At 39.1% G+C, this 26,264-nt stretch overlaps 1 protein-coding gene across 1 annotated transcript in view; it reads right to left on the bottom strand.

The window, feature by feature from the left end:
• Window positions 1-11,881: 11,881 nt before the first annotated feature.
• The window catches only part of LOC118850930 (GTPase IMAP family member 8-like), a 53,673-nt gene continuing 39,290 nt past the window's right edge, over window positions 11,882-26,264 (bottom strand). Inside the window, exons 8-10 of the mRNA XM_036760548.1 lie at window positions 16,155-16,225; window positions 14,939-14,987; window positions 11,882-13,801 (exon numbers count right to left, since the gene is read on the bottom strand). Coding sequence (XP_036616443.1) covers window positions 12,924-13,801; window positions 14,939-14,987; window positions 16,155-16,225 — 998 coding nt within the window. The 3' untranslated portion in view covers window positions 11,882-12,923. The remainder of the gene's footprint in view (window positions 13,802-14,938; window positions 14,988-16,154; window positions 16,226-26,264) is intronic.

The raw sequence follows: 26,264 nt of genomic DNA, 5'->3' as shown, positions 1-26,264 counted from the left end.
TTTTTACCTTCACAACATCTTTTCTATATATCCCCTTATCTCCATTCATTAAGTCACTATCCTAGTTCAGAACCTCACCAATTCTCACCTAGACTACTACAGTAGCCTTCTTATTTGGCCTTCCTGACTTAAGTCTCTTTTCACTTGAATTCATCCTCCTCCAAATTACTAAAGTGAGTTTTATAAAATTTAAGTCTATGTCACTCCCCTACTCAATAAACTCTAGTTTAAATGGCTCCCTATTGCCTCTGAGGTGAAATATAAAATTCTCTATTTGGTATTAAAAACTTTTCACACTTTCACCCCTTCCTATCTTTCCTGTGTACTTTATTCCCTTCCATGTACTCTTTGATACAACAACAATGATTTATGTGTTTTTCCTCAGACATGATACTCTTATTTCCCATCTCCATGTCTTTGTGCTGGCTATCCTCCATGCCTGAAATGCTTTCCCTCTTCACCTCTTAGCTTCTTAACCAAGCTTTGCCTCTTAGTTTCTCTGACTTCTTTCAATATTAATCTCAAATCCCAGCTTCTGCAGGAGGCCTTTCCTCATCTCCCAGTTGCTAGTGCCATACCCTCTACATTATCTTCTGTCTAGTTTGTGTGTGTCTTGTAAGTGTTTAGTTACTCACAAGTTATTTCCACCATTACGGTATGAGCTCTTTAAGAATGGAGACTGGGAACGGAGCCAAGATGGCGGCAGAAAAGCAGGGACTAACATGAGCTCCCCGATGAGTCCCTCCAAAAACCTATAAAAAATGGCTCTAAACCAATTCTGGAACTGCAGAACCCACAAAAGAGCAGAGGGAAGCAGGACTCCAGCCCAGGACAGCCTGGATGGTCTCTGGGAGAGGTCTATCCTGCATGGAGCTGGGAACAGAGCAGAGTGGAGTGGAGCAGAGCCCAGCATCAGCGGCATGGACCAACCAGACCAGGAGCCAGCCGGAGTGTGCCCTGGCGCCCTGAATCAGTGAGCTGCAGCAGTTGCCAGACTTCTCAACCCACAAACACCAAAGACAACAGAGAAGGTTAGTGGCAAAAGCTGCAGGAGTGGAAGGAGTTCGAGGTTCGGCTACCACCCTGGGGGCAACGGAGGTGGGGCAGCTACAGCTGCAGTTGCTTCTGGCCCCAGCCCACCTGGTGGGAGGAATTAAGTGGAGGATCAGAGCAGGAGTGTGCAGCCTGCTGAAGATCTAAGCCCAGTCCAGGTTGGGGGTTCTTAGGGAAGGAGAAGTGCTGGTGTGGCAGAGCTGGCACGACCCCCCAAACATGGAACATAGAACTCTTTAGTCTACAAGCAGTCATACCCCGCTGAAAAACTCAAGGGTCACGTTAGTTGGTTGGGAATAGGCCAGGCAGCGAAAACACACCCAGATTCAGTCTCAGACTCTGGAATCCTTCTTTGGCAACAAAGAAGACCAAAACATACAGACAGAAGAAGTCAACAAAGTCGTAGAGCCTACAACAAAAGCCTCCAAGAAAAACATGAACTGGTCTCAGGCCATGGAAGAGCTCAAAAAAGATTTGGAAAAGCAAGTTAGAGAAGTAGAGGAAAAATTGGGAAGAGAAATGAGAAGGGTGCAAGAAAACCATGAAAAACAAGTCAATGACTTGCTAAAGGAAACCCAAAAAAATGCTGAAAAATACACTGAAGAAAACAACACCTTAAAAAATAGACTAACTCAAATGGCAAAAGAGCTCCAAAAAGCCAATGAGGAGAAGAATGCCTTGAAAGGCAGAATTAACCAAATGGAAAAGGAGGTCCAAAACACCACTGAAGAAAATACTACCTTAAAAATTAGATTGGAGCAAGTGGAAGCTAGTGACTTGATGAGAAATCAAGATTTTATAAAACAGAACCAAAGGAATGAAAAAATGGAAGACAATGTAAAATATCTCATTGGAAAAACCACTGACCTGGAAAATAGATCCAGGAGAGATAATTTAAAAATTATTGGACTTCCTGAAAGCCATGATCAAAAAAAGAGCCTAGATATCATCTTTCAAGAAATTATCAAGGAGAACTGTCCTGATATTCTAGAGCCACAGGGCAAAATAGAAATTGAAAGAATCCACAGATCGCCTCCTCAAATAGACCCCAAAAAGAAATCTCCTAGGAATATTGTCGCCAGATTCCAGAGCTCCCAGATCAGGGAGAAAATACTGCAAGCAGTCAGAAAGAAATAATTTGAGTATTGTGGAAACACAATCAGAATAACCCCAGATCTAGCAGCTTCTATATTAAGAGATCAAAGGGCTTAGAATACAATATTCCAGAGGTCAATGGAGCTAGGATTAAAACCAAGAATCACCTACCCAGCAAAACTGAGTATCATCCTCCAAGGCAAAATATGGATATTCAATAAAATAGAGGGCTTTCAAGCTTTCTCAGTGAAAAGAGCAGAGCTGAATAGAAAATTTGACTTTCAAACACAAGAATCAAGAGAAGCACGAAAAGGTAATCAAGAAAAAGAAATTGCAAGGGACTTACTAAAGTTGAACTGTTTTGTTTACATTCCTACATGGAAAGATGATGTGTATGATTCATGAGAGCTCAGTATTCGGATAGCTGAAGGGGATATTCATATATGCATATATATGTTTATGTATATATGAGTGTGTATGTATGTACATATGTTTGTGTGTATATATATATATATATATATATATATATATATATATATAGAGAGAGAGAGAGAGAGAGAGAGAGAGAGAGAGAGAGAGGGCACAGGGTGAGGTGAAGATGAAGGGAAGATATCTAAAAGAAATAAAACCAAATTAAGGGATGAGAGAGGAATATATTGAGAGAGGGAGATAGGGAGAGATAGAATGGGGTAAATTATCTCACATAAAAGTGGCAAGAAAAAGTGGTTCTGTAGGAAGGGAAGAGAAGTCAGGTGAGGGGGAATGAGTGAATCTTGCTCTCATCAGATTTGACCTGAGGAGGGAATACCATACATACTCAATTGGGTAACTTACCCCACAGGAAAAAAAGGAGAAAGAAGAAGATAAAAAAAGGGGGGATGATAGAAGGGAGGGAAGATGGGGTGGAGGTAATCAAAAACAAACACTTTCAAAAGAGGACAAGGTCAAGGGAGAAGATTCAATAAAGGGGGATAGGTTAGGAAGGAGCAAAATATAGTGAGTCTTTCACAACATGAGTATTGTGGAAAGGTTATACATAATGATACGCATGTGGCCTATGTTTAATTGCTTGACTTCTTAGGGAGGGTGGGTGGGAAGGGAAGAGGGGAGAGAATTTGGAACTCAAAGTTTTAAAAAGAGATGTTCAAAAACAAAAAAAAGTTTTTGCATGCAACTAGAAAATAAGATACACAGGCAATGGGGTGTAGAAATTTATCTTGCCCTACAAGAAAGAAAGGGAAAAGGCGATGGGAGGGGAGTGGGGTGACAGAAGTGAGGGCTGACTGGGGAACAGGGCAACCAGAATATATGCCATCTTGGAGTGGGGGGGAGGGTAGAAATGGGGAGAAAATTTGTAATTGAAACTCTTGTGAAAATCAATGCTGAAACTAAATATGTTAAATAAATAAATCAATCATAAATAACATGAGGAAGACAAAAAAAGAAGAAATCTTAGGGAGGATCTTAGATGTCAGCTGGTCCAAAGCACCCCATTAAACAGAGGAGAAAACTGAGATTTAAAGTGACTAGCCCAAGGTCACAAAGCTGAGATTTGCAGAGTTGGGGCTGGACAATAGGTCTTCCAGCGTTTTCCACATATCACAGATTTTCTCCCACTTAGGTTTCATTTAAAGGTGGTAAATGGCAGTATCTCATGACCAGGATAGCATTTAGAATCCCACTTTCTTATCCCCATATGTTGCCCATATTTTCCCAACTCTATGCTTCTGCTATTGCCTATGACTAAAGTGTTCTCCTCTCCCCATTCCCCTTATATCAACCTTTTAAAAGAGAAGAGGCATATTGTTTATTGTTCTTAGAATATATGTTTTTTTAAATGTATTCTGATTAACCACCAAGAAAGAGGATTTTGCCTACACACCAAAAGAGGATTCTCTGTGAAACTATGAATCTCCATCCCATACCTTTTGCTTTTTAAAAGCGTATATAATAAACTTGACAATACTTTCAAAAAAAAAGAATGGAGACTGGTTTGGGTTTCTTTTTGCCTTTCTTAGTATCCACAGTGTTTAGCATAGTGCTAGTGAATAGTAAACACTTGATAAATGATTGTTGACTGACTGATTGGCTAATGATCCACAGATCCACTTCACCCTCATATAGTATAATCTGATGATTTTTTAAACAATTTTGTTGCTAGCCCATTCTAATTTTTAAGCTATCTGTTTTGGGTAGTCTTAGGCCTCTTGTGCTAAGCTGCTAATTCTCTTTCCAAGTCTTCCCTACAAATCTTTCATTTCTTTTCCAATCTTTTTCTCTGGGGCTTTTATTTCATTTACAATATGATTTGCTTGACACACTACAGTTCATGAATGTTTTCATAAAATATAACATCTAGAATTGAAAAAATATCCCAGATGTGATTTGACAAGGGTAGAATGCAATAGGAACATCACCTTCTTTGTGCAGCACATTATCTCTCTTTTCAGTCTAAGATCATATTACCATTTCATTTGGGTGGCCACCAGAGTTATAACTAAGGTAGGGAGATAAAATCTTTGTTCCAGTGTTCTAAAATTTCGAGAGTATTCTCAATATTTTCTTTCTTTCAGTAGATAGAAACAAGTGAGCTTAACATTTAATGAACAATTATAATTAATTAAAATGAAAAATTATCTGATGTAGTGCCTCCTTTCCCAATAAATGTAGCCTAGTTGGACTCCTTCTGTATTGATGATATCCTATTTCTATCCTGCACGAGCTTCCTTTCTATCTACATTGTCACAATTCACCATTTTTCTTATCATCAAAACTGTTTTTCTTTGTGTCTTTGAAATTTCATTCTTCACAACTTCTCATTCCTTTTGGATAATTTCTCCCACAAAACCACATGCCATGAGATCTTACCTATCATTTCTCAGAATCCTTAGGAATCTGCTGCCCTAAAATATAGGGTGGATGTCAGACCATACAGGTGTTTGTCTTCTCTATTACAAAATCTAACCTAGAAGAGTCTCTTTTTCCAAAGTACCCATTCTTTTACCCAAGCAACACATTTTTTCCTTGTTGATAAAAATCGGATCCAGCCTAGAATTTTTCCTTCTTATTTCCTCAATGATAGATATGAAGTCAAATTTGCCTCCATACATAAGGATGTCTAGTTCCACTTGCTTTGTATATTTGTAGACATCTGAGGCCATGGCTTTTCTGCTGATTGTTTCCTTGGACTTTGTCTTCTGTGAATTTCTGGGCATCTGTATTGCTATATTGCTTTCTATATTGTAGCTATTCTTTATAGTACATAGCTTGGTAATTATATGTAGGTTCCACCCCGCCCCCACCAACTCCTCTTCATTTCATCTTGAAACCTTTTTGATTAGTAAAACTATAAGCAAATACATTCTTCCTAGCTGTTGTTAGCTGTACTCTGCCAATAGCCAAGAGCCTTTATTTCTTATGCTTTATGGTCAGAAATTCAATCCCATTTTCAGACACCATCTTCTTAACTAGCTATTAACTTTCAGGATCTACCTTTCTCTGATGAGCAACAATGAGAAAAACACTATGTCCCTCAAATCTTTCAGCCTTTTCTTCAAAACATTGGAATATTTGCCATTATTTTCTATCAGTATCACTTGTGCCCAGATGAATCACAGGCATAGCTAGTACTCGATGACTTTGACAAATATTGGGATGTTCTTTATCTTATCCTGACAAGACAGCAGACCTCTCTTATCATTGTTATCAGTTCAATAAGCACTTGCCCAAAATGGCATCACCAACCTTTACCACTTGTTTCTTCTTGATTGACCCATTATTAGATGACCTCTCACCTTACAACACCCATGGTGGCACATAATCATCCACAGGAGGACTAATGGCTACCTTTACCTCAGTGGTCCACCTCCCTCCTCATTCTTAAGAGCTGCATCTCTGTTTCTTAGCTCTAATAGTTCAGTCATTTTTCTCCTTGTCCTCAATGACCCTCACTGTCTTCATCCTTAAAATAGCGGCAATAATACCTGAAATATTTTCTTCACCAGTTGGTGTGAAAATCAAATGACATGGTGAATGTAAAGCTCACCATAAACCATTATGTGTTAAGTAAATATTAGGTATTTTTTCACTTTTTATTTATTTCACTTTTAATTTATGGGATAAAACAAGCATTGCCATAACATGGTAGAATAGAAAAAAATGATTGCACATGAAACTGCAAATTTATTATGTGTAACTTGTTATTCCTTTTAAATATATAATAGAGTTATCATGTAAATTTCTTTTTCTTTCTTTTTTTTCTTCCCTCCCCTCCCCTCTGCCCTAGACATGGCTGCCATTAGACACAAATTACATACACACATATACATAAATAAACATACACAGATATAGATATACATGTCTAAATGCCTGAACATACATATGTGTGTATGTATAAGTATACATGTCACCTCTTCCACATCTTTTCTAGCCTTCTCATTCAGAAAAGATCAATTTTTACCAATTTAAACCAAATAGTGAATTCTTTTTTTGAAAATGGTATAATTATAATATTATTATTTATTTAAGATTTTTAGTTTTCAGCACTGATTTTCACAAGAGTTTGAATTACAAATTTTCTCCCCATTTCTACCCTCTCCCCCACTCCAAAATGGCATATATTCTGGTTGGCCCATTCTCCAGTCAGCCCTCCCTTCTGTCACCCCACTCCCCCCGCATCTCCTTTTCCCTTACTTTCTTGTAGGGCAAGATAGATTTCTGTGCCCCGTTGCCTGTATATCTTATTTCCCAGTTGCATGCAAAAACAACATTTTTTGAACATCTGCTTTTAAAACTTTGAGTTCCAAATTCTCTCCCCTCTTCCCTCCCCACCCACCCTCCTTAAGAAGGCAAGCAATTCAACATAGGCCACACGTGTATCATTCTGCAAAACTCTTCCACAATATTCATGTTGTGATAGACTAACTATATTTTGCTCCCTCCTATCCTGTCCCCTTTTATTCAATTTTCTCCCTTGACCTTGTCCTCTTTTGAAAGTGTTTGTTTTGATTACCTCCTCCCCTTATCTGCCCTCCCTTCTATCATCCCCCCTTTTTTATCCCCTTCCTCCTTCTTTCCTGTGGGGTAAGATGCCCAATTGAGTGTGTATGGTACTCCCTCCTCAAGTGAAATCTGATGAGAGCAAGATCCACTCCTTCCCCCTCACCTGCCCTCTCTTCCCTTCCAACAAACAGCTTTATCTTGCCACTTTTATATGAGATAATTTACCCCATTATATCTCTCCCTTTCTCCCTCTCTCAATATATGTTCCTCTCTCATCCCTTAATTTGATTTTAGATTTTATTTTTTTAGATATCATCCCTTCATACTCAACTCACCCTGTGCCCTCTGTATATATACATATATGTCTATATATAGAGAGAGCGACATATATATATATATATATGTATGCATGTATGTATGTATGTATGTATATTCCCTTCAGCTACCCTAATACTGAGAAAGGTCCCATCAATTACACACATCATCTTTCCATGTAGGAATGTAAACAAAACAGTTCCACTTTAGGAAGTCCCTTATGATTTCTCTTTCTTCTTTACCTTTTTATGCTTCTCTTGATTCTTGTGTTTGAAAGTCAAATTTTCTATTCAGCTCTGCTCTTTTCACTGAGAAAGCTTGAAAGTCCTCTATTTTATTGAAAATGCATATTTGGCCTTGAAACATGATACTCAGTTTTGCTGAGTAGGTGATTCTTGGTTTTAATCCTAGCTCCATTGACCTCCAGAATATCATATTTCAAGCCCTTTGATCCCTTAATGTAGAAGCTGCTGGATCTTGTATTATCCTGATTGTGTTTCCACAATACTCAAATTGTTTCTTTCTGGCTGCTTGCAGTATTTTCTCCTGGATCTGGGAGGTCTGGAATTTGGTGACAATATTCCTGGGAGTTTTCTTTTTGGGATCTTTTTCAAGAGGCAATCTGTGAATTGTTTCAATTTCTATTTTCCGCTCTGGCTCTAGAATATCAGAGAAGTTTTCCTTGATAATTTCCTGAAAGATGATATCTAGGCTCTTTTTTTGATCATGACTTTCAGGTAGTCCAATAATTTTTAAATTATCTCTCCTGAATCTATTTGCCAGGTCAGTGGTTTTTCCAATGAGCTATTTCACATTGTCTTCCATTTTTTTCATTCCTTTGGTTCTGTTTTTTATAATATCTTGATTTCTCACCAAGTCACTAGCTTCCACTTGTTCCAATCTAATTTTTAAGGTAGTATTTTCTTCAGTGGTCTTTTGGACCTCCTTTTCCATTTGGCTGATTCTGCCTTTTTTCAAGCTACTCAGTCGCTTTTTGGAGATCTTTTGCCATTTGAGTTAGTCTATTTTTAAGGTATTATTTTCTTCAGTGTTTTTGGGTCTCCTTTAGCAAGTCATTGACTTGTTTTTCATGGTTTTCTGGCATCACTCACATTTCTTTTCCCAATTTTTCCTTTACTTCTCTTACTTGATTTCCCAAATCCTTTTTGAGCTCTTCCATAGTCTGAGACCACTTCATGTTTTTCTTGGAGGCTTTTGATGTCAGCTCTGTGAGTTTGTTGACTGCCTCTGGCTGTATGTTTTGGTCTTCTTTGTCAGCAAAGAAAGATTCCAAAGTCTGAGTCTGAATCTGAGTCCATTTTCCCTGCCTGGCCACATTCCCAGCCAACTACTTGACCCTTGAGCTTTTCATCAGGGTATGACTGCTTATAGAGTAGAGAGTTCTTTGTCCCAAGCTTGAGGGGCTGCACTGTTGCTTTCAGAGCTATTTCTACATGGCAAGCTCTGCCATACCAGTGCTCCTCCTCCCCCAAGAACCACCAACCTGGACTGTGACTCAGATCTAAGCTGGCTCTCCACTCCTGCTCTGATCTGCCACTTAATTCCTCCCACTAGGTGGGCCTGGGGCTAGAAGCAACTGCAGTTGTAGCTCTGGAAGCAGCCTCAGAGCTGCACCACCTCCACTGCCCCCGGGGTGGTGACCGACCGTGAACTCCTTTCACTCAGTCCCAGCAGCTTTTGCCACTAACCTTCTCTGTTGTCTTTGGTGTTTGTGGGTCAAGAAGTCTGGTAACTGCCACAGCTCACTGATTCCAGGTGCTATGGACTGTTCTGCCTGGCTCCTGGTCTGGTTGGTCTGGGCGCGGCCCACACTGGGCTCTGCTCTGCTCCCAGCGACCATCCAGGCTGTCCTGGGCTGGAGACCTGCTTCCCTCTGCTATTTTGTGGGTTCTGCAGCTCTAGAATTTGTTCAGAACTATTTTTATAGGTGTTTGGAGGCTCCTGGGGGAGAGCTTTAGGCAGTTCCCTGCTTTCCAGTCACCATCTTGGCTCCATCCAGCCCTTCACTTTTTACACCTATGTTTATATCTTCAGTCCTAGAGCATGCAAATTCCTGTCCAGAAAGGTGACCCTAAGACTTTACCAGATTCTCTATCAACAAAGCAACGATTTTTATTTCTTTTCAATTGAATCTAATAACAAAGTCAGGAGAGGAAATTGAGCCATTTGAGCAGATTTTCTTTGAAAGTTGGAACAGTTTTCTGATTAATCTTCAGTTAATGAGCTAAGTTCTTTATTTGGTGCCCTCAAATCACTCAAAGCATGTAAATTAATCCTCCAAACAAAATCTTTCTCCTTCTAATATTTGAAAGCAAAATTATTTTTCTTGGAGAACACTGTTCTAATTCATACTGAAAAAATTCATGCAATTACTTCTTTTATCAGGTGAAGCAGTGAATTAATTTTATAACATAGATGCCAACAAGATTTGTAATATTTAATTAATGAAGTAATACAAGCATTTACTGTGTATAGGTCTTGGGCTAGGTACTAGGTAAGATGTAAATATTAATCCCTGCTCTCATGGAGTTTATAATTACAGAGAGTGACAAGATAAATATAGAGAGAGATAGATATAGACGTATCTACGTATATGTATAGATATAGGTAACTATACCATGCAATGCAGCATATTAAATACATGAGAGAAATACAAATCAAGAGAAATGTGAGGTATAAGGTGTAAAGTATCTTTTCTGAATGGAAAGCCTAGAGAAGATGTGGAGGAGATGACATTTGAGGTCAATCTTGAAGGATGGTTAGGATTTCAACCATTGGATAAGATGGAGGAGGATATCATAGGACTGGGGAATAATTAAGTGAAGGCACAGAGGTGAGAGGGTACAGGACATGAACAGGGGAAGGCAAGACGTTTAGTGCATCTAGAAGTGAGAGTATGTGAAAGAAGAGTAGTATTAAATGATATTGGAAAGGGAAAGGTATACCAGACTTCAGAGTGACTGAAATGTCAAAAGAACTAGGTTAGTATGTATTCATTCAACAATACATTTGTTGTAGTGAGGATTTCATTGGTCTATAGATTGTATTAGATGGTTTTTACAATCCCTTCCAACTCTCACATTTTATAACATTGTGAGTTACTGAAGGGTTTTGAGAAGAGGCACATGATCAAATTCATACACTTTCTATCTGTGTGACCTTCAGGAAGCCAGTCAGTTAATGAACATTTATTAAGTGCCTACTCTATACTGTACTAAAATCTGGGGATACAAAGAAAGGCAAAAGGCAGTCCCCATTCTCAAGGAGCTCACAGTCTTATGGGGGAGACAACATGCAGCCAACTGTGCACAAACAAGATACATACAAGATAAATTGTAAATACCCAAGAGAGGGAAGGCACTAGGATTAAATGAGACCAGGAAAGGTTTCCAGTAGAAAGTAAGAGTTTAGCTTGGACTTGAAGGAAGCCAGGGAAACTAGAAAGCAGAGATGAGGAAGGAGAGCATTCCAGGCATGACAGGGTGACAGGGTGACAGCTGGTGAAAGTAACCTGAGTTGGTCATTCAAGAAACAGCAAGGAGAACAGTGGTTCTGAATCACAGAGTATGTGAGAGGCAGGGGTGGGGTATAACATGTAAGAAGACTGGAAAGGGAGGGGCAGGTTATGATGAGTTTTAAATGCCAACAGATTTTACATTTGATCTTGGAGGTAATTGGGAGCAGCAAACTCCAGCAAAGTTGATTGAGTGGAGGCTGAGGGAGTGACCTGTGCTTTAAGGAGTGTTCTTTGTCAATACTGAGTGGTGGATGAATTGCAGTAGGAGAGATTTACGAAAGTAAGATCTTTTAGGGCCTCAATTTACATAACCATAAAATGAGAAGGATTGGCCTAGATGACTTAGAAAGTCCCTTCTATCTCTAAATCTGTTATTCCATGATCTATGACCATCATATGTGGGTGATATCAGGATAGTGACTTTGGGAAGAAAGGAAGGGACAGATGGGGGAGACATTTTGAGGTCAAATTGATAGTTCAGGGCTTGAACAGTTCAGGTAAATTAAAAGGGGAAAGTCAGGGAAAATCCTGAAGTTTCAAATATCAGGAACTGGATAAATTTAGGTAGGAAAAAGTAAGGGCACATTTCGGGGAAAAGCTTGTGTGCAGTTTTGTTTTCATGTTGAATTTTCATTACTGGCAAGACATGCAGGTAGAAATGTGCTATGGACAATAAGAAATGAAGGTCTAGAGTTTTGGAGAGATTAAGCTAGAGATCCAGACATGGGAGTTTTCTACAAAGAGGTGATTGTCAAAACCATAAAAGTAGGTGGCATTGTCAAGGCAGAGGATATAGAGAAAGAATAGTAGAAAGGTTGATGAGGGTCAGGCAGAGTTGTGGTGGGATGTCTCTAAAGAATTTCAAAGACTCAGGTCAACTCCAAGCCATTTAGAAAAATTTATTATAGTTTTGTGGTTTCACACACTGGTGACTATCTAAGTTCCTTAGAAGAATTAGCAATTTCAGTAAGGCAAGACATACAATTTTATAGAGAATGTGATGCTGATTACACAATCAAAATTTATGTAGAATATAAGAATATGATTAATATTAAAAAGGCAGGAGGAGTTTGTTAAAGGATTAGGTAGTGGAGGAGGGCTCCCAGTCTCAGTAGAACTGATCATGTAGTTACCCACAATGCATACAGAAAAACCCATTTAGGGGGGTATGCATGTATGGTAATGATATTATAATAAGCCTCTCTAGGTCATAAGTTCACTCTAGCTCAGTTCTTTACTATTACTGTGCAGGTACTGTCTTAGGGTGGGACCCTTCTATGATTTAGTGGTTAAACATCCTGCTCTACATCCTGGTGGTGCTGTCTTCTGATTGGCTAGCAATTGTGGTCTTGTCTGGTCGAGATACATAATGTGGTTGAGGTTGAGTGCATGGACACACCACTTTCTTTGGGAATGGGTCTGGGGGGAGAGGCTAGCTAGAGGCAGTGGCTGGGTTCCCATCACTGTGAGAACTATGAGTTCATGGACACACCTGTTGTTCTAGTGAGCAGTGAGGCATTTATGAAGAAGTTAAGATGTTGAGGGGAGAGTGGTAGGTAGGTACAGTAGGCCTGCTATTCAGTAGGGCCCATAATGAAGTTAGAATATTGGAGCTGGGGGCAGCTCTATTAGGATTCCATCAAGGTCACCATAGATGCCCGAAGCATCTCACAGCTTCCCTTCGAATACATCACTTACACTACCAGATATCAGAACTATCAGCTTAATTTCCTAATTCTTATGAAAAGAAGTGAGAAAACTATTGAATTCTTTTAGATGTCTCTTTGCCAAGCATTATCCATAAGGATAGGAGTTGAGATTCATATATGTTTTCAAAAATTAGGGAAGCCGATTCCATCATAGTGACACTAAGAAGGACCTCTTCCAATAATTACTATCAGGACCCACCTTAGAAAACTACTCAGGCTTTTTGAGAAGTCAATATGACAACTATAATGATAAGAAAAGCCAAGACAAAAAGCAAAAGACATAAACAGATTCTGTGGTTAGAAGAAACCCATTTTTGGGCCCTCAAAAATGCCTGGACAATAAAGTTAGCCTCAGCCTCTCTTAGGTCCAATGTCTGCTTTTGAAGGTGGAATTTCACTTTTTGTAGGTAGTTTTGGTAGCTTTCTTCAGACCCTCTATTGTTAAATCTCTGGAACATCTCAGCATCAAGGTAAAGAGCATTGCTGTAATAACTGCCTCCATTCTCTTCCTCCATCCTCTGAATCACAAACATCAGCTCCGCCACCTGAGCCTTCTGTTCCTCCCCAGTGGCCCGGTTGTTGAAGGCACAGAATCGCCTGCCACACTCTTGGATCCCCCTTCGTAGGTCTATGTTATCAGTATTTGTTACATAATCCTCTAAAGATTCCCCTAAATCTTCTTTGCGGGTGAAAAGCATAACTAGGTGCCTCATGGCTTCTACTCCAAAGATTTTCTTTACCTTCCTCATTGTCTCCTTATCTTTTGCTGTATAGCGCCCAATCTGAGTCACTAAGACAAATGCATGGGGACCTGGGGAGGAGAGAAGGTAACACTCTCCAATTTCCTTGTACATCTCTTCAGTCCAGGCACTTGGCTCACAGAAGTCAGGAGTATCAATCACCAATATTCTTCTCCCATTCCACATCCCAGTTTCCATCTGACACTTCTTGGTCACTGCGTGGGATCCTAGCTTGGACTCAAATACTTTCTGTCCAAGGATAGTATTTCCTGTAGCACTTCTCCCAGCTCCTGTTGTCCCCACCAGGATGATCCTCAGTGGCTCACTGTTTTGATGAATGTCACGGCCTTCTGCAAGAGAAAGTATTTCTCAATAATGACACATCCCAACAAGTCCCATCAGATCCCATCAAATATACTTGGTTGGTGCTATTCCCTATGTTGCTTATCTTAAACTATAAGCATTTGAAGAGTAAGATCCAGGACTATCTTCAGATTTCTCTCTGTATGGTGGATAGCCTAGTAATTTGCACAGTTAGATACATTACTAAATACTTTTGGAGAAGGTGAGGTATGACAATCAATCAACACTGTACTTTTCCGCTTAGTCCTTATATTTGGGACCTTCTCTCATTTTCTAAGAGTCAAGGCACATGATATATAATGACTGAGTAAATGAAAATAATAGATAAAAGGATTATTAAAGTGTTTCTAGAGATGTCAATGGACCAACATTCTGGTCACTGCCTCTCCACCCAAGGGTGCCCACCCGGGATTTTCCTCCTAAGCATTATCCCATGACATGACCCCTTTTCATCATTTTTTTCCTGTCCTTCAGGGCCTTGCTCTCTCTTTTTGTGGTGATAATTAGATACCTAAGAGATTGGCATTTGCCAAGGTTATTTATTTATTGAGTCATTCATTCCCATCTAACATTTTCCGCTCAGCAGACATTTACAGAGCAGCACTATATACATAATCAAATGCTGGATAGTGTTTAATAAGAATCCAGCCCTCAGCAGTGACTCTAGTCTGGCAGGGAATATACGACACTAATAACTATAATATCAAACACAACCTGATGCCGTGAGAGCTCAGAGACTGCAGACGTTGTTGCTGTCTTGGGTCAGAGAAGACTTTAGGAAGGGAGAGTCACGTTTGAATCCTACCTTAGAGGGTGGCTAGGATTATACCCCTTTGGGGGCATTTACATTTTGGTGGGTATCCTTGCCTTATCTCAAAGGAATAAATTTCAAGCATGCTGGCAGACCAATGACATATTTATTGGCAGATGAACTTTCTTCTGAGGTTGTCAGACTATACCACAGATGGTCATCTTCTCTGCCTATATGCCCAGCCCTATTCTATTTCTGTGATTACAGCTGATCATTCACAAGGAAAAGATGGCACACATCCCAGTTCCACTGTTTCTATGCCTCTCAGGAAGACACTGGGAGAAGTAACACATTAATGAGACTGTCTCCTTACCCACATCAACATCTCCATCTTTTCCTTTCTTCATCTTCTGCTTTCCTTTCTAGAAAAAAAGGGGGGGTAAAAAAAAAGTACTCATTGCACAGAATATTAGAGCTAGAAAGAATCTTTGAAATCACGTAATCCAATCCATTCACTAAATACAGAAGGAACTGTGGCATTCAATTTGGGAATACTTATTTCCACAGAGTAATTTTCACTGGTGAAAAATGCAGAGGTTAATTTTCAGGGTAAAATTAAGCAGAGGAGCTCAGAGGACATAATTCAATGTCACTTTTGTTCTCAGTCAGTAACCCAGCAGGAGGACTATTTAACCAAAACTTTTGCTTATCTTGTCCCCACTCCAGAGAAGCTGCGAATGTGAGAAGGCAGTTCACCCATGGTCAGTTCTTTTCACAGCAGGAGAAAGAGTCGGTCAACAAGGATTTTTTTAAAGTAACTACTACAGATTGGACTGAGGTAGGAGATGAAAGTAGAGATCCAGACATGGGACAACTCAGCAACTCCTTTGGATGTAGATGACAGGTTTACACAGTTGGGTTCCTTTAGATCATTTGAAATGTTACAAATTCCCAGAAGACTGTGAAAGTAAAATATATTCCGCAAAGACAAACAGGAATGATTTTGGATCTGTGGGGATTGGGCTGTAAGGAAAGGTAGTTGAAGATGGTGAAACTCTCCAAGAGAGTGATTCTTACTAGCCAGAGTCCAGCATAGGAGTATATGTTGGAAGTGAAGCAAGGGGTATGAAAGAGAAATGTCTAAGAGAAATTTTGATGCCTCCACAATTTTCCCAAGAATCAGCCCTAGGACAAGGCGAAATAGGCAATTGTCTAGCATAGAATAAGGGGCAGGGCTGCTGATAGACAAGAGCCTCATTATAATTTTTAAAAATAAATTCAAATATTTTTCTACCAGAAAATTCCATTCTCTGTGGCCCTAGGCTTTTATATTGTAATATGCCAAGGTGTATGTTTTACAGTGAACATTCAAGGTATATAGTGAATAGTAACACACAAACACCATTGTTTTCATAAGTTGCCTTGAGAGCATAGGTGACTTTTTGAAATTCCTTTGAGAGCTCATCTCAACCCTTCAAGTATGTTCCATACCTCTTACTTGTCAAATTTAAAGGTGTGAGACATTTATGAGTGCTGGAGGAATTCACCAGATGTTCAAGAATACCCAGGGGGATATTGTTAGTATTTACCTGCAGAGTTTGTTCAAGGGATTGGTAGCCAGCCATTTCTTCTAAGGGTGGGCACCGTAAACCGGTGTTCTCTGAAAATCAAACGCAAGTAGGAACAACATCAAAAAAGAAAAAAAATTCTTGAATCAGAACTATATTATTCCATTTTATTAGTGTCTCCTGGTTATTCTCTTCAAAAACATCTCTACTTCTCCATCTCCGTTGTCAACACTTCAGCACAGGTCCTCATCACCTCACATCTGGTACCTTCATGTAGCTGCTAGCCAAACCAAGGCTTATCACTGTCCTGGGACTGGGATAATTTGGAAGGAGTGCAGGATTGATTAACTGGCTGTCTGCCCACAGAGCAGCAGTATCAGCCAGTGTGGACCTATCTCTCAAATTGATCATCTCTTCCAAGCCCTCCCAAAGAGAATTCTCTTGCATGTCCTTCCACAAGTTAAAAAAAGGACTCATAATCTTCTATTCCAATTCTAGCTCCTAGTATCATGATAGTTTTGAATTCTGTCTCTATTTTCCATGTCTGTGAGGCCCAAAACAACTATGACATTTGTAAAATCCTTTGTCTCCTTCAATGCCATTGTTATCTTCTAGCAAATAGAGCTTTTCAATGGAATGGTTTGGAAAGTCCTGAATTCCCTGTCACTGAAAGTGGTCAACTAGAGGTTGGATGCCCATCTATGAGGTGGATTATAGAAGTGATTCCTTCATTGTGGAGGAAATTGGATAAGGTAAACTCAGTACCTTCCAACTCTAAGATCTGGTGGCCACAATTTGATGCTACCTGCTCATTATAAAATCAAGAAAAGGTAATTACTTCTATGGCTTCATATTAGAGAGAATAATTAAGGCTTTTCTTGTCCCACAATATAGTCCCTCTGCTGCCCTAATGTGGTATCTAACATCTTTGTTTTTGGAGCACTTCTTTAAGTCAGGACACTGTCATCAGATCATCCCCATTAAAAATATAAGCAAGGAAAGTTCATTAAAAATATGACATGCTGATGGACTGCTGGGGCTCATAATGGATGGGTAATGCTGCCAACAATACATGACAGTGACATGTACCCTGAATTTGGAGTCAGAAAGCTGAGGTTTCCATCTTGATTCTGCTGCTTCTTAGCTCTGCCAGCTTTGACAAGTCACTTTATCTCACTGGCCCCCAGTTTCCTCATCTGTAAAATAAGAGGATTGGATGACATGTTCTCTAGGGGTTCCTTTCCAGGCCTAAAGCTTGTGTTCAGCTAAGATCACTTGTTGACATTCACAGCTCCATTCTAATGTCCATTACGAGAGTTACCAAAAAAGGACAAGAAAAGGATGTTTCTTTATCCTAAATATAAAAAGAGGTACACTGGGAGACTGCCCCATGAGGCCCCGGTTCTTAGAGCTTACACCTGATTTGCTGTCTTATTTCACCCAACAGTTGGATCTTTGGGGAGACTTCTTCTGGTCATGAATAAATAAGGGGCTAGTGCCATGTGGTGATAGAGTCTAGTGGGGGTCTGAGGAACTGGAATGACTAATGACTGAACAGAGGTGAGCCTGAACTGAGTAGTCTCACACAGGGCCCTTCATGCACCTCTCTCTCCCCAGCCATGTCTGAGTAAGGAGGAGCTGCCATGGGCCTCCAGGTGAGGAAGGGGATGCAGCTTTGGCTCCCTGATTCCTTATCCAGATGCCGTGTATTCCTGAGGGAATGACACCTATTCTTTTTGTGTTTATTCTTTTCTCATCTTCAGTGTATGAATATTCTGAAAGGAAACTAAGGAGACAAGGAAGTTCATCAAGCCCTCTGAGGTGTCATCTATCACTACAGTCTAGAGTCAGTGACAGCAATGATTGAATCCAGTAAGGAACCAGCACAGCCAATAGGAAACCTGATCAACCCAGTCTAGCAAAAGAATGACTGGGCAGCTAAGACAATGAGCCCTGCAAGGAGCTGGCTCAGCCAAATGAGGGAGTGATTCATCCATCAGCTATGTCATAGCCCAAACTTCACTTGGTGAGGACCCTTTGGAAGGAGAACAGGACTCTCAGAACCAGTGCCACCCCTAGGCCACAAGTGTTCCTTGTGTAGGTGCCTCTGTACCTGTGCTTCACATTTGAGCCTAGTATTCCTAGGGACCAAGTGTGTGCAGAGGGGAGTGTGCTCCTGGGTTGGGGGCAGGGGAGGGACATTTTTGCCATTTCAGGCTTTGTTATACCTTCTTGGTAAATATCCTTTGGAAAAACCTAGTTGATATCATCTGGTTAACTGATATGGGAGTGAGTGAAGCACACCAAATTGAAGCTCATAAGTGACAGTATAAGAAACCTCAATTCCTCAGGATTACCCCTGGACTCCTGAAATGGTAGAAGTTGTCAATTTGTCCCTGAGGACTCAGCCTGTTAGTTTCAGCAGAGATAGGCCAGACACAGGGACTACACAGGCAAAAAGTAAGAAATTGTTGTGTGATTGCCTATCCTCCTCACCTTTCTTCTTTGCTAACTGAAATAACTTTCAGTTTGCTAGGTTCCTGGCTATGCCAAAAAGATGTGGTTGTAGGGAATAACAGCTCAAGTCACAATTCAGTTTCAAACATTTATAATTCTACCTCTGTTCCAAAAGGGTCTTCTCCCTACAATGGGCTAACCAGTGGATATCTGCCTCATCTATTTTAATTCCTTTCTCTCTCTCTCTCTCTCTCCCTCTCTCTCTCTCTCTCCCTCTCTCTCTCTCTCTCTCTCTCTCTCTCTCTCTCTCTCTCTCTCTCTCTTTCAGCCTGTCTCCTGGTCAAATTTCTTTTCAGCCATGCACAGCAATAGTAACAAAACAATTTACTCTTATCATTTGTGAAGTCCTCTGTGCAATTCAAAGTACACTCACATCCATCCTCCTTTCATCCTCATAGATTCCTTGAAGTAGGCAGGTAATCCCCAATTGACAAATGAGAAACTGAGGAACAAAGACCAACAATTGTCCAAGAATCCAGGTTTCCAGACTCTTGATGAGACCCTAAAAACGAGCCTAGGAACAGCTGCCTCTTTGCAGACAGTCTGAGGTCAGACCTTGCTTCCCCAGCAGCCTGTCTCTACAATACTTTCTGTTTAGCAGAACAAGACCACACTGAGAACAGCAACCCCTGATATGGGTTAGTGACACAAGGTGGGTGGGGAGGAAATTTAAATTTTTAAAAATTTAAGTTTTTTTTTTATTTTGAGTTACAATTTTTTTCTTATCCTCAATCCACTCCCCTCCCTTTGAGAAGAAAAGTATTATCATACCCGTTATTCATGTGAAGTCATGCAAAATATTTTCATATTAGTTGTGTTACCAAAAAAAAGAAAAGAAAAGAAAAAGAAAGAGAAAAAAATGTTTTAATCTGTGCCCAGGGATCATCAGTTCTCTCTCACAAAGTGAATAACATCTTTCAACATCACTCCTTTGTAATTGTCGTGATAATTTTATTTGATGGGAATAGCTAAGTTTTTCACAGTTGATTATTTTTAGCATACTGCTGTTTCTGTGTACCATGTTCTCCTGGTTCTGTTCACTTTGCATCAGTTCATATAAATCTTCTCAAGTTTTTCTGAAACTGTCCTTTTTGTCATTTCTTATAGCACGATAGTATTCCGTCACAATCATTTACCACAATTTGTTCAGCCATTTACTAATTAAAAGGCATCTCCTTACTTTCCAATATTTCACTGTCACAAAAATTGCTGCTATAATATTTTGTACATATAGGTCCTTTTCCTTTTTCTTTGAACTCTTTGAGATACAGACATAGTAGATGTAGTGCTGAATTGAAAGGTATACACAGCTTATAGCCCTTTGGGCATTGTTAAAGGGAGCTTTTCTTTTTAAAAAAAACTTATATTTGGTAGAATTTGCATGTAACTGGGATTTTTTCTTAGGGAGTTCATTTATGGCTTGTTCAACTTCTTTTAATTTTGTCTTATTTGGTGGTGCATTCACCCTTTTCATTTTTGATACTGGTAATTTGGATTTCCTTTTTTTATCAACAACTTTTCTGAGCATCTGCTTTTTGAACTTTGAGTTCCAAATTCTCTCCCTTCTTCTCTCCCCACCCACCCTCCTTGAGAAGGCAAGCAATTCAACATAGGCCAAACAAGTATCATTGTGCAAAACACTTCCATAATAGTCATGTTATAAAAGAATAGCTATATTTCCCTCCATCCTATCCTGTCCTCCTTTATTCAATTTTCTCCCTTGACCCTGTCCCTTTTCAAAAGTGTTTGCTTTTGACTACCTCCTCCCCTAATCTGCCCTCCCTTCTATCATCCCCCCTCTCTTATCCCCCTTCCCCCTACTTTCCTGTAGGATAAGATACCCAATTGAGTGTGTATGTTATTCCCTCCTTAAGTTAAATCTGATGAGAGCAAGATTCACTCATTCCCTTTCACCTGACCCCTTTTCCCTTCCAATATAACTACTTTTTCTTGCCACTTTTATTTGAGATAATTTACCCCATTCTATCTCTCCCTTTCTCCTTCTCCCAATATATTCCTCTTTCACCCCTTAATTTTATTTTTTTAGATATCATCCCTTCATATTCAGCTCACCCTTTGCCCCAGTCTATACATATATATATATGTGTGTGTGTGTGTGTGTGTGTGTGTGTGTGTGTGTGTGTATTCCCTTCAACTACCCTAATACTGAAAAAGATCTCATGAGTTACAAATATCATCTTTTCATGCAGGAATGTAAATAAAATAGTTCAACTTTAGTAAGTCCCTTATGATTTCTCTTTCTTGTTTACCTTTTAATACTTCTTTTGATTCTTGTACTTGAAAGTCAAATTTTCTATTCAGCTCTGGTCATTTCATTGAGAATGCTTGAAAGTCCTCTATTTTATTGAAAATTGACATTTTGCTCTGGAGTATTATACTCAGTTTTGCTGGGTAGGTGATTCTTGGTTTTAATTCCAGCTCCTTTGGCCTTCATAATATCATATTCCAAGCCCTTCAATCTCTTAATGTAGAAGTTGCTAGATCTTGTATTATCCTGGTTATGTTTCTACAATACTAAAATTATTTCTTTCTGGCTGCTTGCAGTATTTTCTCCTTGACCTGGGAACTCTGAAATTTGACTACAATATTCCTAGGAGTTTTCTTTTTGGGATCTTTTTCAAGAAGCAATTGGTGGACTCTTTCAATTTCTATTTTACCCTCTGGTTCTAGAATATTAGGGCAGTTCTCCTTGATAATTTCTTGAAAGATGATATCCAGGCTCTTTTTTTGATCATGGCTTTCAGGTAGTCCAATAATTTTTTAAATTCTCTCTCCTGGATCTATTCTCCAGGTCAGCATTTTTTCCAATGAGATATTTCACATTGTCTTCTATTTTTTTCATTCTTTTAGTTCTGTTTTATAATTTCTTGATTTCTCATAAAGTCACTAGCTTCCACTTGCTCCATTCTAATTTCTAAGGCAGTATTTTCTTCAGTGGTCTTTTGGACCTCCTTTTCCATTTGTCTAATTCTGCCTTTTAAGGTATTCTCCTCACTGGCTTTTTGGACCTCATTTGCCATTTGGGTTAGTCTATTTTAAGGTGTTATTTTCTTCAGTATTTTTTGGGTCTCCTTTAGCAAGTCATTGACTTGTTTTTCATGATTTTCTTGCATCACTCTCATTTCTCTTCCCAATTTTTTCCTCTACTTCTCTCACTTGAGTTTCCAAATCCTTTTTGAGCTCTTCCATGGCCTGAGACCAAGTCATATTTTTCTTGGAGGCTTTTGATGTAGGCTCTTTGACTTTGTTGACTTCGTCTGGCTGTATGTTTTGATCTTCTTTATCACCAAAAAAAAAAGATTCTGTAGTCTGAGTCGTTTTAGACTGCTTGCTCATTTTCTCAGCCAGTTACTTGACTTTTGAGCTTTTTATCAGGATATGGCTGCTTTCAGAGTGGAGAGTGCTTTATCCCAAATTTCAGGTGTTTTGTGCTACTGTTTTCAGAGCTACTTCCATTCTGAGGTGGTATGATGCTCCTCTCCTAGCCTGTGCTCTGGTCTCTGAGTGCAGGCACTCCTTTCTGCCATGTAACCACCAAAAGGACTCCCTCTTCACAGCCACCACAAAGCTCTGCCACACCAGCACTCCTCCTCCCCAAAGAACTGCCAACCAAGACTGGGACCAAGATCCAAGCAGGGCAAAGCAAGAGAACCTTGCCTCAGTGCTAACAAAGCAACCTTTGCACTCCGGCTCTGATCAGCCACTTGATGCTCCTCACTGTGCGGGCATGGGGCCGGAAGCAGCCACTGCCACTGCTACTGCTGTTGCTGGTGCTGCTGCCACCACTGCTGCTGCAGCCACCTCCACTGCCCTGTGGATGCAGCCAGACCATGCTCTTCCCTCCCCCAGATCCAGCAGTTTTCCCACTGACCTGCTCCATTGTCTTTGGCATTTGTGGGTTGAGAAGTCTGGTAACTGCCACAGTTCAGTGATTCAGGGCCCTGAGGTCTGCTCTGCCTGGTCTTCTCTGGCCTGGTCTGTCCTGGCACAGCCCACATTGGGCTGCACTCTACTCCCAGCACAGTGTGATAGACCCTTCCCAGCGATCATCCAGGCCATCTTGGACTGGAGATTTGTTTCCCTCTGTTATTTCATGGGTTTTGTAGCTCTAGGTTTTGTTTAGAATCATTTTTACAGATGTTTGGAGGGATTTGGGGGAGAGCTCAAGTGAATCTCTGTTTTCAAGCCACTGTCTTGACTCCATACCCCAAAAGTGATCTTTTCTTAAAATAATAAACAGCATTTAAAATAGAGAGCAATCATTATCTATAATGGGGATGAATTAGAAGCCTTTCCAGGAAGATAAGGGGTTAAGTAAAGATGTCCATAATTGATTTTATTTTCAATATTGCAAGAGAAATATTTTGTACCCCAATTCTGAGGAGTAACTTAACTGTCCTGAGTTCTATGGACAAAATGTAGGACTCAAGATCTGCTACAGAGCCCTAGAAAAAGATATCCCAACCCCACTTCTCTCCAGCTCTATAAAAGCATTTCTCCCTCCCTGAACAGTGTGATTCTACCTGAGCAGGAGAGCCACCCTCACTATTGAACTCAATAAACCTTGCATTGATTTAAAGTTTCCAGTCCAGTTATTTAGTTATTCCTGTCTCTCCACAATTTTAGTAAAGTTACAGGATGTAAAATAAGTCCACATAAATCATCAGCATTTCCATATATTAATAACGAATGCAGCAGAGAAAGAGAAAATCTATTTTAAATAACTGCAGACAGGATAAAATGTTTGAAAGTCTATCTGCCAAGACACACAGGAACTATTTGAACATGACTACAGAACACCTCACACAGATCTTAATAACTGAAAAAATATTCATTGCTCATGGATAGGCTGAATCAACATAATAAATGTAAAAATGCTACCTAAATTAATGTGCTTCTTCAGTGCTATACTGAAGTACCAAAGAATTATTTTATAGAGTTAGAAAAATAATAACAATGTTCATCTGGAGGAATGAAAAATCAAGAATATCAAGGGAATCAATGGGAGAGAAAGTGAAGGAAGGCAGACTAGCAGCATCAGATCTGAAAGTATACTACAAAGTGGTGATCATCAGAACAATGAGTGTCCAGATAATAAATAGAGTCATTAATCAATGGAATAGATTAGGCACATAATATACAAAAAGGAAGTGATTGCAGTAACCTAATGTCTGATAAACCTAAAGACCCAAGATATTGGGGCAAGAACTAACTAGTCAACAAAACTGCTGAGAAAATTGTAAAGTAGTCTGTCAAGAACTAGGCATAGACCAACATTTCACCACTGTATACAAACATAAGCTCAAAATGGGTGCATGATTAAACATAAAGAATAATATAAGCAAATTAGGGGAGCATAGAAAAAATTGCCTGTCAGATCTACAGATAAAAGAAGACTTCATGGCCAAATAATAGAAAGAGAGGATCATGGGATGTAAAATGGATAATTGGATTTCATTAAATTTTTTAAAGTTTTACACAAACAAAACCAATGCAGCCAAAATTGGAAAGAAAGCAAGTGAGAAAATATTTTTACAGCTAGTTTCTCAGATAAAACTATCATTTCTCAAATATACAAGGAACTGAAATAAATTTTGAAAAATAAGAGCCATCCCCCAAATGATAAATGGTCAAAGCATATGAGCAGGCATTTTTCAGAAGGCATTAAAGCTATCAATAGACAAAAATGCCTTAAATCATTAATAATTAGAGAAATATAAACTAAAACAACTCTAAGGTACCACCTTACACCTATCAGATTTGCTAAGATGATGGAAAAGGAAAATGACAAATGCTAGATGTGGAAAAATAGGTACACTAATGCATTATTGATGGAGTTGTGAATGGGTCCAGCCATTCTGGAGAACAATTTCAAACTTTATTCCAAGGGATATAAAACTGTGCAAACCCTCTGATCTAGCAATACTATTACTAGGTCTGTACCCCAAAGAGATCAAAGAAAAAGTAAAATTATCTATATGTACAAAAATAATTATAGCTGCTCTTTTGTGATGGGAAAGAAATGGAAACTGAGGGAATGCCCATCAAGTGGCAAATGGTTGAACAAATTATGGTGTATGATTGTGATGGGATACTATTGTGTCATAAGAAATGATGAAGAGGATGGTTTCAGAAAAATCTGGGGAAAACTTACATGGGCTAATACAAATTGAAGTGAGCTGAAGTAGGAAAACATTGTATATGGTAAGAGCAATATTGTAATGACCATCCACTGTGAAGGTCTCAGCTGCTCTGATCAATACTATGAACTGCAGCTCCAAAAGATGCATGAAAAAATATTCTATTCGCACCCACAGAGAGAGATAACCGAGGAACTCTGGGGGCAAATTGAGCTATATTTTCTTTCACTTTATTTTTCTTGCTTTTTTCCACACAACATGGCTAATGTAGAAATGTGTTTTACATAACTTCACATGTATAATGGGTATCATATTTTTACCTTCTCAATGAGTGGTGGATAGGTTGGAGGAATGGAATTTGAAACAAAATAAAAACAAATCAAATAAATTTAAAAATAGATTTTTGGGGTAAGATATATAATGCCAGTATAGATCTTTTTCAGCAAAAATGTTCTAGTTCTAACAGTTCTTTTCAAATAAGGAGTCTTTGTCCCAATAATTTGTATTCCTGACAATCTGACGTGATTGCTGTGTGTATTAATCTCTATGTATTGCCTATCTAGCCTATTTCACTGGTTAGCTTCTCTAATTTTTATCCAGGACCAGATAATTTTGATAAATACTATTTTTGGTATAGTCTGAGATCTGATAGAACCAATTCACATTCATTCCCCACATATTTATGATATCCCTTGATATGTTGACCTTTTATTGACCTATATGAATTTTATTGTTATCTCATCTGATTCTAAAACATATCCCTTTGGTTATCTTGTTGCCATAAAACCAAATCTACTATTTTAATATTATTTCCATCTTTGCTATATTGGCTTGGCCTAGCCATAAATATTGAATATTTTTAAAAATTATTCATGTCTTTGTCTTTTTAAAAAATGTTTTATAGTTGCATTTATATAAATTTATATGTATTAGTCATCACAGATATTTTGTGCATTTTTATCAGCAATGGAATTTCTCTTCCTTTACTGGGTTTTATTGGTAATAATATTTATTGGTTGATGATTTTTACTGATTTATTTTTTAGATTGCCACTTTACTGAAGCAATTAATACCTTGATTAACTTTCTCTGGACTTCTCTAAATAAACCATCACCTTATATACAAATAAAAATAATTTTTCTTTCTTTTTGTCTATTCTAATTTTTTCAATCCATTTTTCTCATTTTATTGCAATAATGCAATGTATCACATGGAGTGCTGGCCTCAAAGACAAGAGAACCTAGCTTCAACTCCTGTCTCTAGGACACAGTGGCTGAGTAACGCTGAGCAAATCACTTAATCTTTCAGGGTTCTAGGTAACTCAAGATTACAACTTTCACAGAAAATGCTGATCTGTACTGTTAGAGGGTGTTTCCTCATTCAGGAATTCTCCAAACCAAGCTGATGCTGCTTCCTATGGTCCTAAATCTTCCTTCCTCTTGCTGCTCAAGCA

The sequence above is a fragment of the Trichosurus vulpecula genome, chromosome 5 (genome assembly GCF_011100635.1).
Source record: "Trichosurus vulpecula isolate mTriVul1 chromosome 5, mTriVul1.pri, whole genome shotgun sequence".
NCBI lineage: Eukaryota > Metazoa > Chordata > Mammalia > Diprotodontia > Phalangeridae > Trichosurus > Trichosurus vulpecula.
Note: the sequence above shows the minus strand (reverse complement) of the source record. Positions and strands in the feature narration are given on the sequence as shown.